The 14,008-nt window shown below is 53.7% G+C and overlaps 1 protein-coding gene across 3 annotated transcripts; it reads right to left on the bottom strand.

Annotated features, from left to right (window-relative positions):
• Positions 1 to 348: 348 nt before the first annotated feature.
• Positions 349 to 13,723, bottom strand: CHRM1 (cholinergic receptor muscarinic 1). Of its 3 annotated transcripts, none has more exons than XM_008053588.2 (2): positions 13,062 to 13,723; positions 349 to 2,854 (listed from the first exon to the last, which is right to left on the bottom strand). In XM_008053588.2, exon 2 carries the CDS (start codon positions 2,775 to 2,777, stop codon positions 1,395 to 1,397), a length of 1,383 nt encoding a protein of 460 aa, XP_008051779.1. In that variant the 5' UTR covers positions 2,778 to 2,854; positions 13,062 to 13,723; the 3' UTR covers positions 349 to 1,394. The 3 variants fall into 3 exon arrangements, with proteins under 3 accessions (XP_008051779.1, XP_021565908.1, XP_008051780.1); XM_021710233.1 differs by having other exon boundaries at positions 13,689 to 13,706; XM_008053589.2 differs by lacking the exon at positions 13,062 to 13,723 and adding an exon at positions 12,525 to 12,591.
• Positions 13,724 to 14,008: the final 285 nt, after the last annotated feature.

The following is a 14,008-nucleotide window of genomic DNA, read 5'->3' as shown; positions in this document are numbered from 1 at the left end:
TGGGTCTCTGGGCGTTAGTCTCCCCATCTGTCAACAGGGGTTTGGAGAAGTTCTATACTTCCTGGGTGTGACAGGATGATAGAGAAGATGCAGGTATGTGGGCATGGGCAGTTTATTTTGCCTAGTGGCCCCACTTCCAGAGGCCACGTCTGCCTGTTATAGCCCCACTCACCTGAGCCAGGGACTCCATGATGCTGAGATCCACAAGCTTTGGTAGATCCACCACCCAGTACTGTTCTTCCCACCCTCAGGGCTGCAGCCCACTTTCCACATTACTTGGGCCCTCCCTGCCCCATCCTGCCCGGGCCTGAGATCAGGGCTTTAAGCTGACACAGGGAGGAAGGCTCCTTAGTGCCCGCTGGTTATGTGGCTTTATTCACAGACTCAGCACTTGCTGAGGATGGAAGGAGAGAACACTTGGGGCCAGGCTGGGCCTGGAGATCAGGGTGGCTGGGAGGCCATGCATGGGTCATATTGGGGAGCTCACAGGACAGAACCTGCTGGCTGGGCCAGGCCTGTGTGGGGCAGGGCTGGAGGCAGGCAGCATGCGGGAGGCCTGGCTAGATCTGCACAGAGCAGATCCATCCAGGTGGTGGCTGTGAGCCAGGAGGTTAGGGACTGAGGTTTCTCCGGGGCAGGGGTGTGGGTGTGGGACTGGATAGCAGGCACCCCTGCCCCCCCACTCCCCGGGAAATGACATTGGCACCTGGTCCTGCTGCTGCTTTGGGACTTGACGTGTGACTAGCCAGACTGGACCCCTCTGGTGTCATCATCCTGCTGATGCTTGGAGAAGTGCCTTGGAGGCGACCCACATAGGGATGCTCTGGGGACATTTGCAAGGAGGCTAGGAGATCCTGCAGAGTGAGACTAGGGCCCAGCTGGGCGGGCTCTGCCTATGGTGGGAGGAGATCCCCAACTAGGGATCCCCGGCTCCCTATAGCCAAGTTTTCCTCTCAGGGGTCGGTGTCAGTTCCAGGCTGCAGCCTGCAGGGGGCGCCACCTCACACGACAATCGGGGAGCCCCGGGGCCTGGGAAGACTGTCAGGTTAAGCCTTCTTTCTCCTGGCCGGCCTTGCTGGCTCCTGACTTCCTGCCTAAAGGCAAACAAGGAGTCCAAAGCCCGGATCCGCCTCTCGGGACTTCTTTCTGGTGAAGAGCCCATTCCCACCCAGCGGGGTTCAGAAAAACCAGTTCCCCGGGTTTCGCTTCCTGCCTGGGAATGGCAAGGTTTGGAAAGTTGGCAGGGTCTCTCTGGGCTGCCCAGGAAGGTGACCCTGGGGCCTGGGAAGCCGGTGAGGCCTGAGCAGGGCCCTGGGGCTGAGGATGCAGCCCCTGCCCGCTTCCCACCTGCCTCTCCCGGCGACTGGGGTGGAGGGATGCAGGGCAGGGGGCCATCAGCACTGGCGGGAGGGGGTGCGGTGCACGGAGCCAGGGCGCTTGGGGATCTTGCGCCAGCGTCTCTTGTCCCAGCGGCAGAGCAGCAGCAGGCGGAAGGTGTCCCGGAAGGCTTTGTTGCAGAGTGCGTAGCACATGGGGTTGATGGTGCTGTTGACGTAGCACAGCCAGTAGCCCAGTTCCCACAGGGTCTCGGGAACACAGTCCTTGCAGAAGGTGGACACCAGCACCATGATGTTGTACGGCGTCCAGGTGAGGATGAAGGCCAGCAGGATGGCACTCAGGGTCCGAGCCGCCTTCTTCTCCTTGACCAGCGAGAAGGTCTTCCGCTTGGCCAGCTGCTCCTTCCCGCGGGGCTTCTGGCTCTTGCCAGCTCCATCACGCCCCTTCCTGGTCGGCCTCTTGACTGTATTTGGGGAGCTCCTGGGGGGCTGCTTGGCAGGAGCCTGCACCTCGGGGTCCACCATGGGCATCTTGATCACCACTTCGGAGCCGGGCTCCTCACCCTCCGAGGACGTGAGGGACTCCATGGAACCTTCATCCTCTTCTTCCTCTTCCTTCCAGCTGTAGGCCTGCAGCAGCCTGGGGGCTCGGCAGCAGTGGCAGCAGCGGCCTGGAGGAGTCTCTTGTGAGCCCTCAGCCCCTGGCTGGGACCTCTCCGAGCTGCTGCTGCTGCCACCCCCTTTGCCAGGTGTCTCGGAGCCCTGAAGGGCCGCTAGCTCCCGTGCCCGGTTCTCCGTCTCCCGGTAGATGCGCCAGTAGAGTGTGCACATGACCGTGACAGGGAGGTAGAAGGCGGCCATGGCCGTGCCAAAGGTGATGATGGGCTGGGAGAGGAACTGGATGTAGCACTCCCCGGCCAGCACTGTCCGCTCCCCTACCAGGTACTGCCAGAAGAGGATGGCTGGGGCCCAGAGGACAAAGGAAACCAGCCAGGCCAGGCCGATCATCAGAGCTGCCCTGCGGGGTGTGCGCTTGGCGCGGTAGCTCAGGGGTCGGGTCACAGAGAAGTATCGGTCAAAGCTGATGAGCAGCAGATTCATGACAGAGGCGTTGCTGGCCACATAGTCCAGGGCCAGCCAGAGGTCACAAGCCAGCGTGCCCAGAGCCCAGTGGCCCATGAGCAGGTACGTGGTGTAGAGGTTCATGGAAAAGGTGCCAATGATGAGGTCTGCGCAGGCCAAGCTCAGCAGGAAGTAGTTATTGACTGTCTTGAGCTCCGTGTTGACCTTGAAGGAGATGAGTACCAACAGATTGCCTGTCACTGTGGCCAGTGACAGGAGGCCTGTGGTGATCCCAATGAAGGCCACTTGCCAGGGACCCTTTCCCGGTGCCAGGACGGTGATGTTGGGGCTGACGGCGGGTGGGGCTGAGGTGTTCATGGTGGCAGGTGGAGCTGGGGCAGGGGAGCCCTTTCCTCCAGTCAGGCTACAGGGTTTCCTCAGAGGAAGGTCATCACCTGAAAAGAGAGGGCATAGGCTTTGGTTGGGCCCCCAGACATCTTTGACAGCCCTGCGTGGAAGGACACAGCCCCTGCCCTCCAGAGCTTTGAGCCACACAGCATCATCCTCCCTTACCGGTGCTCACCCACAGCCATTTATAATGCAGTTTCCCAGGCACAAGTGGGTCTGCCAGCAGCATGGGGTGGGGTGGCTTTGGAATCCAGGGATCTGAGTCGTCATTCCAGCTTCACCATTCAGACTCTGGGCCTCGGTTTTCTCATTGGGAAATTACTACTAACTCCTGTCTTGCTTATCTCACATGGTAGGAGTTGGGAGACTCACTTTGTATATAGTCCTGCCAGTTTTTCAAAGCATTTCACTCAACTTTATTAAAGTCCTCAATTACTGAGTTTACTACACGCCAGACACAGAGCTAAGCACTTAATTGAATTATCTAATTTAACCGTCGTACATCTCTAGGAGGAAGGTCTCATTGTTCCCATCTCATTGTGAGGCGACTGTGGCTCTGAGCAGCTGCAAGGCTTGGCCATGGTGACACAGGTGGTGAGTGTGATGAGAACCCAGTTCTCGCTCTCACTGGGTTTGTGGTGCTCCAGTGGGATTCTTCCATCTAATAAGGAGAGATGGGAAGAAAGGAGAGGGCTCCTGAGAAGATAAGGGGAAAGAGATGGGAGCAGAGGGGTGGTGTGTGTGTGTGTGTGTGTGTGTGTGTGTGCGCGCGTGTATGTGTGTGCACATGTGCATTTGTGTCAGCACGTTGTTCTGTGCGTGTGGGTTTACATATACATGTGATGGGGGTGGGGTTGGGGCTGAATTGGATCCCCTGTGAGGGCAGCATGGAAAGTTGTGCTGGGCCCAGACAATTGCTTGATGGTGAGAAGGCCTGTAGTAAAATCAGGCAGCAGGGCCTTAGCTCCCAGCTAAGTGGGGGTCTAGCCCCAGATGGGGCGTGGGAGGCCATCCTCCCTTTCCCGCTCTGTTCCTGGGCCCCAGCTGAGTGGGGGGAAGCAGAGAGAACAGGAAGATCCCCCAGACTTTTCTTGGATCTAGAGTCTGGCTTAGGCACTAAGGCTGGGTAGAGAGAAAAGCCAGGACCCTTGGCAACTTCCTGACTGGGCAGGAGGTCCTCACAACTAAGGTGAAGCAAGATTGAAGGGTGAGTGTCCAGGCCAGCTCAGCCGTGGCCTTCCTGCTGCATAATTTGGTGAGTCCCTTTCTGTTCTGGGCCTCAGGTATTCATCCGTCCATTGAAGAGACTGTACTCAACCCACAGTGGCCTTTGGAGACTGTACTATTGGAAACATTCCAAGGGAGAGATGTTGGACAAGGGCCCCCCAAGGTGCCCAGGTTCCTTGGGCACCTGGCCTGTAACAGATGGCAGTGCTGTCCCTGTGATGGGTGGCCTGGGTGGTGTGTGGCTGGGGGCCTCTTCACGGCTCATGGTGAACCGTCCATGTCTCAGAGCAGCTCTCCACATGGTGAGTTCAGTGTGGAATGGAATGAGGAGGAACGGTGGCTGGTAGGGTGTGCTTGTGTGTCAGTACAGTGTACACAGTTAACTGTGTAACATCACAGTTAAAGAACCTGGACTCTGGAGCCAGACTGTCTGGATTTGAGTCCAGGCTACACTGTTTACTGCATGTGTGGTGATTGCTAATGATGTAACTTCTATATGCCTTGGTTTCCTCAACTGAAAAATGAGGATAATACCCATTAGCTAATACCATTAGCTAATACCTCAAAGAACTGTTGTGAGGATTAAGTGAGCCAATGCTTGTTAAGTGCTTAGAATGGCCCCTGGCACACGGTAAGCACTGGAGCCCATGAACTCCCAATATGTATAGCAATGAGGGCTCTAGGCTGCTTAGGAATGTCCATTTCTACTTTTCTTTTCTTTTTTCTGAGTCAGGTTCTCACTGTCACCAAGGCTGGAGTGCAGGGGCACAATCACAGCTCACTGCAGCCTCAAACTCCTGGGCTCAGGCGATCCTCCTGCCTCAGCCTCCCAAGTAGCTGCGGCTATAGGTGCACATCACCGTGCCTGGCTAATGTTTTGATTTTTTTGTAGAAACAAGGTCTCCTATGTTGCTCAGGCTGGTCTCAAATTCCTGCGCTCAAGCAGTCCTCCTGCCTTGGCCTCTCAAAGTGCTGCATTTATAGGTGTGTCACCGCATATGGCCAGGATGTCTATTATTTGATTAAACAATCTGATAACACAGGGGGAGGGGGGCACACCTCATCCATAAGGGTACCTGCATGGTTAATTATTTGTATCCCTAGCCCTGAATTGTACCCCACAACTTTAAATAAAAATTAAAAGAGGGAAAAAAATCTGATATGCAAAGGGTTCCTGGTCCTAAACCAGAAGAAGTGAAGATCAGTTGGAAGCCCAAACTTCACCTGCATGTAGCCTTATGTACCTAATCCTGATGTGTACCCCACATCTCTATAATATAATAAACTGGGGAGAAAAAGCATTATAATCATGAGTGCAAAAAATATTGCCTAGCTTCTACTATGTCAATTCCTTTCTATTTTTAAATGATTTAAGTAAATACAAATATTTACATTTTTGCACAAAAAATCTGATACTATGATAATAACAAGTAATAATAATGCTCATTGCTGTTATTCAATGCCCCCTAAGTGCCAGTCTCTGCTAAATAATTTTTTTTTGAGTTGGACTCTCACTCTGTCGCACAGGCTAGAGTGCAGTGGTACACTCACAGACACTGCAGCCTTGGTCTGCTGGGCTTAGGTGATCAGCCTGGGCAACTTGGTGAGACCTTGTCTCTACAATAAATCAAAAAATTAGCAGGGCCTGGTGGGACTGCCTGTGGTTTCAGCTACTTGAAAGGCTGAGGCTGGAAGGATTGCCTGAGCCCAGCAGGTCGAGGCTGTGAGCATGCCACTGTACTCCAGCCTGGGCAACAGTGAGACTCTGACTCAAAAAAAGAAAAAAAAGTATATATATGATTTGTAGGCCGGGCAAAGTGGCTTACACCTGTAATCCCAATACTTTGGGAGGCCGAGGCAAGAGGATTACCTGGGCCCAGGAGTTCAAGACTAGCCTGGGAAATATGGTGAGACCTTGTCTCAACAATAAATAAAAAGGTTAGCTGAGTGTGGTGGTACGCACCTATGATTCTGTTTACTCATAAGGCTGAGGTAGAAGCATCATCTGAGCCCAGCAGGTTGAGGCTGCAGTGGTCATAAGCATGCCACTGCCCTCTAGCCTGGGTGACAGAGTGAGACTCTTACTCAAAATATATATGAATTGTCTTGATTCCTGAGTTTTGTTGCACCGCCTCCTTTGACCAAAGTCAGACAATGGGCTGGAGGCTGGACTCAGGCTGGGGCTTTCACCAGTGAGTCTGCTGGTGGACACGACTCTTGGGAGTTTGCCCTGCATAATTCTCATCACTTTGATCTTCTGAACTCAGTGTAGTTTTATGCCCATGGTACAAAGGGAGCAACTGAGGTCCAGAGAAAAGGGGATAGAAGGTATGGTCTAGTCTAAGGTCTCCTGAATGCTAGATTGGGTGCTTCTTCCCACTTTGCAGCCTTCAGTTAACTTGGATCAGCTCTGTATCCCTGGGCAAAGGCTCGATGGCCTGAGAGGCTGCACTCTGCCTGGCTGCAGGGGCCTCCTAACTGACTGGGCATGATGCAGCCTTCAGAGCTTGGCTCCCCATATCCCAGCAGGCTAGCAACAGGGTGAGGCAAGTCAGGTACTTGTCTTGGGTGCACAATAGAAGGGGTAGCCCAAAACTTAGTAATTAAGAAAAAAATATATGTATATTTTGAGTTGGAGTCTCACTCTGTCACCCAGACTGGAGTGCAGTGGCCGTTCCCGGCCACTGCAGCCTTGACCTGCTGGGCTCTGGCGATCCTTCTGCCTCAGCCTTCCAAGTAGCTGGAACTACAGGTGTGCGCTACCACGCCTGGCTAAGTTTTGATTTATTGTAGAGATGAGGTCTTGCCAAGTTGCCCAGGTGGGTCTCGAACTCACGGGCTCAGGCAATCCACTCACCTTGGCCTCCCAAAGTGCTGGGATTACAGGCTAAGCCACTGAGCCCGGCCAAGAACATATTTTAATTTCACATAGTACAGTGGCACGATCACAGCTCACTACAACCTTGAAGTCCTGGGCCCAGGTAATCCTTCTGTCTCAGCCTCTTGAGTAGCTGGGACTACAGGCAAACACCACTGCGTCTGGTTAATTTTTTTGAAATTTTTTAGAGGTGAGGTCTCACTATGTTGCCTAGGCTGGTTTCAAACTCCTAGGCTCAAACAATCCTCTACTTTGGCCTTCCAAAGTGCTAGTGTGAGCCACTGCACCCAGTCCAAAAATATAAATTAATGCACAAAATCCATGATAAATAATATGTTAAACAAAGACAAAGTCCATTTCTGCACTTGGCCAGTTCTTTCTTATTTGCCTCATACTAATCCTGGCACTGATTCTAATAAGACTTTTATTTTATTTTATTTGAGTTGGGGGTCTCACTCTGTCACCCAGGCTGGAGTGCAGTGACACAGCCACAGCTCCCCGCAGCCTTGACCTCCTAGGCTCAGGCAATCCTTCTGCCTCAGCCTCCCAACTAGCTGAGACTACAGACATGCGCCACCACGTTTGGCTAATTTTTGTAATTTTTTGTAGAGACAAGGTCTCACTATGTTGCCCAGGCTAGTCTCAAACTCTTAGCCTCCTGCCTTGGCCTCCCAAAGTGCTGGAGATATACAGGTGTGAACCACTGCACCTGGCCTATTTAAAAAAAAATTTATATTACAATATTATTTCTCTTGATCAGTGAGTTTTTTTTGTGCCCTCTCTTAAATTTTGCTCTGGGCTGAGTGCCTCATTTGACTCACCCTAGTCCTGGCATGGTGGATCCCAGCCCTGGGTTTGAAGCTCAGTGCTGTCTATTCCTAGCTGCGTATCCATCAGCAATCAGTCAACCTTTCATGGCTCTGATAATAGTGTTCAAAGCACCTGGCACTGAAACTCATTTAAAGGCCTCTCTTGTTATTCCTGATTCCTTCTTTGGATCCATGGCCCAGTCCTTTCCCACCAGGCCCCTTTCCCTTCAGACCCCAGGCACAGTCTCTTTCAGGTTCCCAGTTCACTCATTTGTAGTGCAGAAGTTGGACCAGCTTGGCATCCGGGGAGATTTTACAGGGTCCTGAAACTAACACCTCAAGATGCTGAACAGAAAGAACCCAAGTCCCTGAGGCAAAGCTGAAGGCTTACTTAGGTTCTCTCAGTGGGGGCTGGAATGACATCAACGCAGGGTGGGAACACAGTGACCTCTGCCCATCACAAGGCTAACTATAACTTTGAGAATTAAAAAATGCCTTCAGAACAGGGGAGTCTGTGAGAAGTTAATCCTGAGAGGTGAGGAAGCTGGCTGTCCCTTGCATTGACATCTGGAAATTTTATTCCAACTCTCCTGTTTTATTTTATTTTATTTAGTTGGGGGTCTTACTCTGTCACCCAGACTGGAGTACAGTAGCACAATCACGGCTCACTGCAACTTGGCCTCCGGGGTTCAGGTGATCCTTCTGCCTCATCCTTTGAGTACCTGGGACTACAGGCATGCACCTCCACGTCCAGCTTATTTTAAAAATTTTTCTGTGGAGACAAGGTCTCGTTATGATGCCCAAGCTGGTTTTGAATTCCTGGGCTCAAGCAGCCCTCTGGCCTCAGCTTTCCAAAGTGCTGGCATTATACGTGTGAGCCATCGTGCCAGCCTATCTTTATATCATAGAGGGAGACACTAAGGCTCAGGAAGCTGAGGGACTTTCTGATGCTCCCAAAGAAATGGTGGAGTTGGGATTCTGAAACTGACTTGTGGGCTCCCAGCCTGTGTTCTTTCCACTTGGCCAACCCCTCTCGCCCCACCCATGTTACCTTGAGGGCTAAGGATGCCCATCTGGGACAGCTGGGGTGATGGAGAAAGCATAGAGCTTCTGAGGAATTGGCCTGATTCTTGTCACCCCCTGGGCCTTCTACCTCCTGGGATGCAGCCCAAGAACAGGCCTGTCAGTGACTCTGCCTTTTCTCCACAATCAGAAGCATGGTCCTCATCTATAACCCTCTCGGACAGTGAAAGAGCTCAGGAGAAGGTTTCTGGAGACGTACTCTAGTCCTTGCTATGTGACCTTGTCCAGGTATCTTTCTTCTTTTTTTTTGTTCTCGAGTCGGGGTCTCACTCTGTTGCCCAGGCTGGCGTGCAGTGTCAAATTATGGTTCACTGCAGCCTTGACCTCCTGGGCTTGGGCAATCTTTCTGCCTCAGACTCCTGAGTAGTTGGGACTACAGACTTGCCATGATGCCCAGCTAATTTATTGTTTTTTTTTTTTTTTTTTTTTTTGTAGAGACGAGATCTCACTATGTTGCCCAGGCTGGTCTCAAACTCCTAGGCAAAAGCAATCCTCCTGCCTCGGCCTCCCAAAGTGCTGGAATTACAAGGCATGAGTCACCATGCTGGCTGTCTCTTTATTCTTGACTGAGGAAAACCCCCTACCTGTTCAAGGCTACTGTGGGATCAGTGAGATGGAGGTTGTGAGAGAACCTCGTTTCCTGTGACTGTGGCAGATTCTACTGGGGAGACTGGGCCTAGCCTGAGAGTTAGGGTGCCAGGGTTCAGCAGTGGCTACAGAAATTCTAGAAAGGAGGGACTGCTTGAAAGGGGGCCTTGAAGCTGCATTTGCAGAGTACATTCTGTGAAGACATCTATGGGAATTAGGGGTGTCTTGCTATGTAACCTTGGGCAAGTCACTGTCCTGGCCTGGGAATCTTTTTGGGGGATGGAGTGAACTTCTAGGCCGAGGGTTTGTGGCGGGGGGGGCGGGCGGTGCGTGCACTGCTGAATGAGGTTAGGAATGGGGGAGATGAATCCATAGCTTTGTGGGGATGTGGAGACTCATCCCCAGAGGGTGTCATGTCTGGGGTGTGGGAAGGTAACAAGGAAGCAGGAAGAGCGTTTCTGCCCAGGACTGTGGCCTGATGGAGACTGGGGAAGCCTTTCATTTTATATATATATATATATATATATACACATATATATAATAATAATAAATAAATATTTTTTTGAGTCGGAGTCTCACTGTCATCCAGGCTGGAGTGCAGTGGCCCACCTCAACTAGCCTGGCCAAGTCCTCATTTCAATCAGTAAACAGTGAGAAATCCAATCCTTCTTTAAGAACCTGGCCTGAGTGTATGTGAAAGTGTCTGCTGTCTATCTGTGTGATGTATGTTGACAACGCTGTGGGAAGTGGGTGAATCTAGCCAGAGGTCTTTGAGAGGCAGGGTAGGAGCTGTGTCTGCCTCATTCACTGCTTTATCCCAGGGCTTGGCACATAGTAGTTGCTCAATAAATATCTATGGAATAAATGTGTAAAGGTATACTTGATTTCAGGACCTGGAGCATGAGGATATGCCTGTGGGGAGTCAGGTCTGGCTCCAGAGCATGGTCCAGAGGTCCCTTTGCTTTTTTTCGCTCTCACATCCGCTCATCTACCAGGCCCCTGCACCCCTGAGGGATCCCTGCCTGACTGGAGAGCACAGGCAAAAACAGCCAGGAATATCCTCTGTAAAATGAACCAGGGCAACCCTGCTTCTCCCAGCTTCAGGGAAGCTAACTCAGGTGATAGGACAGATATGGGTGTGTGATGGCACTTGTTGTTGTGAGGGGAGGAAAATGTCAGCCTGGGCTCAAAGAGTTAAGAGATGAGGTCAGAGCCTCTAGGGCAGCAGGCCAGACTATTGACTGCCAGCGCCCTGGACCAATCCCCAGGGGCTGGGGATGTGGCTGGTGAGAGGAAGGGGGAGGGGAGAGAGCCATTGGGGGAGGGAAGGAGAGGTAGAGAAAGAGAGATTCCTGAACACCAGCCTGTCCTGAACCTTACCACTGGCTAAGGAGTGTAGGAGGGGAGGCAGAGAATGAGGAGATGCTGGGGAAGGGATTGAGTAGGGAGAGTGGAGCCATCTTTGATTCTGGGCCTGGAAGCCAGCAGGACCCTGTCTAGGGAGACAGGACAATATTGAGGAGAAGGAGGTACACCGAGGGGGCTGTGGCCTGGGCACCTGAGGCCTCACATGTGCAGTGAGGAGGGTGCTCCTTCTGGCCATGTCTGCTGACTGGTCCCTTCTGCTGGGGCCTTAACCCACCCATGTGTGGGTGCAAAGAGGCTCCCTTTCCTAGCTAACTTTTCTCCAAAGGTAGCTCTTGGCCGTTAAACTTCCACCCCTGATGTCTGGTCTTGGGAATGAGGGAGTAAACAATTAGAATTCATTACCTTTTCAGGCTTAATGGCCACTAGCCCTGTGAAGGGTAGTGGCCATCAGTTAAATGCTGCATCCTTACACTGCTTAGCCGAAAGAGGAGCGTCAGCCCTAGAACCGTGACCAAATTTAGTCACCCATGGTGGACCTTAACCAGGTGTCTGACTAGCCAGACCATGCCAGAGCCTGGCCATGAGCAGGCTGGGCCTAGACCCCACTCTGCTAGTGTGGCATTAGAGGTTCTGGGCCCCTCATCTTCCTCTCTGCTTGCCCCCTGCTAGTTACTCCTCACACTCCCCTCCCCATTTCCTTTCTTCTCTCTGCCTTCCTCCCCCATCCTTGTAGGCATCACCATGGCACCACAGCAGAGCAGAAACCCAGCTCAATTCACCCACCTCTCCCCGCCCGCTGGGAGCCAAGCTCCTGCCTCACAGAGCTTGCTGCACCCCTGCTCCCCCACCCCACCTTCCTGCTCACGGAGGCGGCAGAACAGCACTGGGTTGAGGGTGAGGAGAAGCTCCAAGTCCCACCCAGACCCCTAAGCATCCCTTCTCTGACCATGAGCACCTTTTTCCCTTTTTTCAGCCTCAGTCCCTCCACCTGTACAGTGGGAAGCCTCTTTCTAGGTCTGATGTGATCTTCTGTCTTGCCCCTTCTCCATACTTTGGACTCCCCGCTGCACTTTGGGTCCAGTTCCCAGACCTCCAGCTGCCAGCTCGGAGCCCAGAGTCACATCCTCTGCTGCCCATTTCACTCCATCTTCCCTTTCACATCTCAGCAGCAATTGTAGCTTTCTCTGTAGCTGAGGTCAGGGGGCAGAGAACTCTCCTCTGACAGCTCAGTGAACAGCTGATTGCTCGGGAGACTGTCGGGCTGCTGGAGGCTGCCTGACTCCTTCCGGCCAATGGCCAGGGCATGCTGGGTCAGTCTGAGTGGAGCTGCAGGTGTGTTTTTTGGGAAGAGGCGAACCCCTCTTCACTGGCCCTGATAACCTCTGATAGCCTGATAAACTGCACATGTCTGAATGACTTAATGAGCACCAACTACCCCCTCACCAGCTGCTGGCCCAGGAGCTGGCAACTCTGCAAGAATCAGAGCTCCTGGCCCCCAGCCCCTCTCCACATTGTGTAGTCTGGGGGTACTGGGGTGGGCAACTGGTATGGGTATTTGTTAGTGTCCATGCTTTGCCTGGACAGGGACTAGGACCTGTTCTGTGGGATTCCAAGATACTAGGGACATAGGGAGGACCCTCTGGGCCCCTGCACATGTCAGGGCCATGTTCCCTGGCTAGCATGGTCATTCATGTGGCCATTTGTCCCCAAAGAGCCCTGGGGCGTTTTGCCTGGTCTCTTGGTGTTTTCTGGCCCAACACCCACCTTGATATCCAGCTTGTCCGTCTGGTCAGCAGCCTGATTCAGTCCATCTTGGGGGTGGGGATGGGGGTGGTGGGATTCAGGGTGCCCTGAGGGAGGAGAGGAGGAGATTCTAGGACTGGTGCACCAATTAATGGGGGGGTAACCTCCCACAGGATGCTGGTGGCAAGGGCTGCCTCTTGGCCCTTTGCCCTTCCCACTCTGCCCCTAGGGTGCTGGGGACTCTGCTTGCTACAAGGCAGCCTAATCCCTCTGGGCCTCAGGTCCAGTTTCCTGAGGGGGGTCTCCATCTCTTCTGCCAGCGGAAGCCCAGAAAAACATCAGATGTATCCACTCAAAGCCAGGAGATAGGGTGTTTGGAGCACCCAGTGTCCAATGCTACCGAGCCCCCTTGCCCTCTAGACCCGTCCATGGCCTCCCCCTCACTCCGGGGTCCATCCCCATTTCCGGCTCCTCCTGGTCCCTGCCCACCCCCCAGGACCCTGCTCCTCCTACCCCACCTCAGTGCCGCCCCTCCCAAGCTCCCCCAAATGTACTCACCATAGGGCTGGAGAGGGGTCTGTGGGGTCCTCAGCCCCACTGCCTCCCCAGGGGCCGGCGGCGTCTCCGGGGACCCAAACACCTGGCTCCCGGGGGGGAGCTGCGCCCTGTGCTGGCAGCGGGAGAGGCACAGCCAGTGATTGGCATGTCCCACCCCCTGGCACGCCAGCCTGGGGGGGGAGGGAGAAAGGGAAAGAGAGGGAGGGAGGAAAGGGAGAGAAGGAAGGGAGGGGGAGCTGGAGGGAAGCCTCAGGCAGCGTCTGGGGTTGGACTAGGTCCTGGAGCATGTCCCCCTCCTCCACCAGGGCACCCAATTCGAGCCCGGAGAGGAAAGAGGCAGGACATGAGGAAGGCGAGCCCAGGAAGGCTAAAAGTCCAGGATGGGAGAGAAGGCGGATACAGGGAGACAAACACCCACACCCACTGCACACAGACCCGGCGGCACACACACACCCTCACAAAGGCACACTCTGTTTCCCAGGACTCCTTCCCCCACTCAACCTAGAGCCCCCAATCCGTGTGCACCATGCCCCAACACACATGCTCGGGCATTCACATGCCTGCTTCCCTTGCACACACGCCCTCCCCCCTGCACATGCCCACGCGCCCACCCACCCAGCCACACACCCTGCTCTTCCTCCCTGCTGCGAGGCAGCTAGATTCCTTCTGTTTGGAAATGACACACTGGGCCTCACGTGAGAGGCTCCAACTTGGAACAGACCCAGAGGGCTGGCGCACCCGCCCGGGGGGCTGAGCGGACGTGCCCGCGTGTTGGGCTGCGTGCTCCAAGCGCTGGGCTATGCATAGCCCTGGTGTGAGGGTATACAGTATATGGATGTCTGGATTGCAGGAATAAGTGGGGGGCCAGGTGCCTGCTCCATGCACTCCTGAGTGTCCTGCGTGTGTGTCCCTGTGTACTCATGTCACCGTGTAGCCTGTGTAAATGC

This window comes from Carlito syrichta, unplaced genomic scaffold (assembly GCF_000164805.1).
Source record: "Carlito syrichta isolate Samal-C Ts95f unplaced genomic scaffold, Tarsius_syrichta-2.0.1 Scaffold288315, whole genome shotgun sequence".
In the NCBI taxonomy this organism is placed as follows: Eukaryota; Metazoa; Chordata; class Mammalia; order Primates; family Tarsiidae; genus Carlito; species Carlito syrichta.
The sequence above is the reverse complement of the archived record's forward strand: the minus strand, read 5'-3'. Positions and strand labels throughout refer to the sequence as shown.

Excerpts from the sequence above, each read along its gene's own strand:
- CHRM1 (XM_008053588.2), bottom strand. The coding sequence starts at position 2,777 with ATGAACACCTCAGCCCCACCCGCCGTCAGCCCCAACATCACCGTCCTG.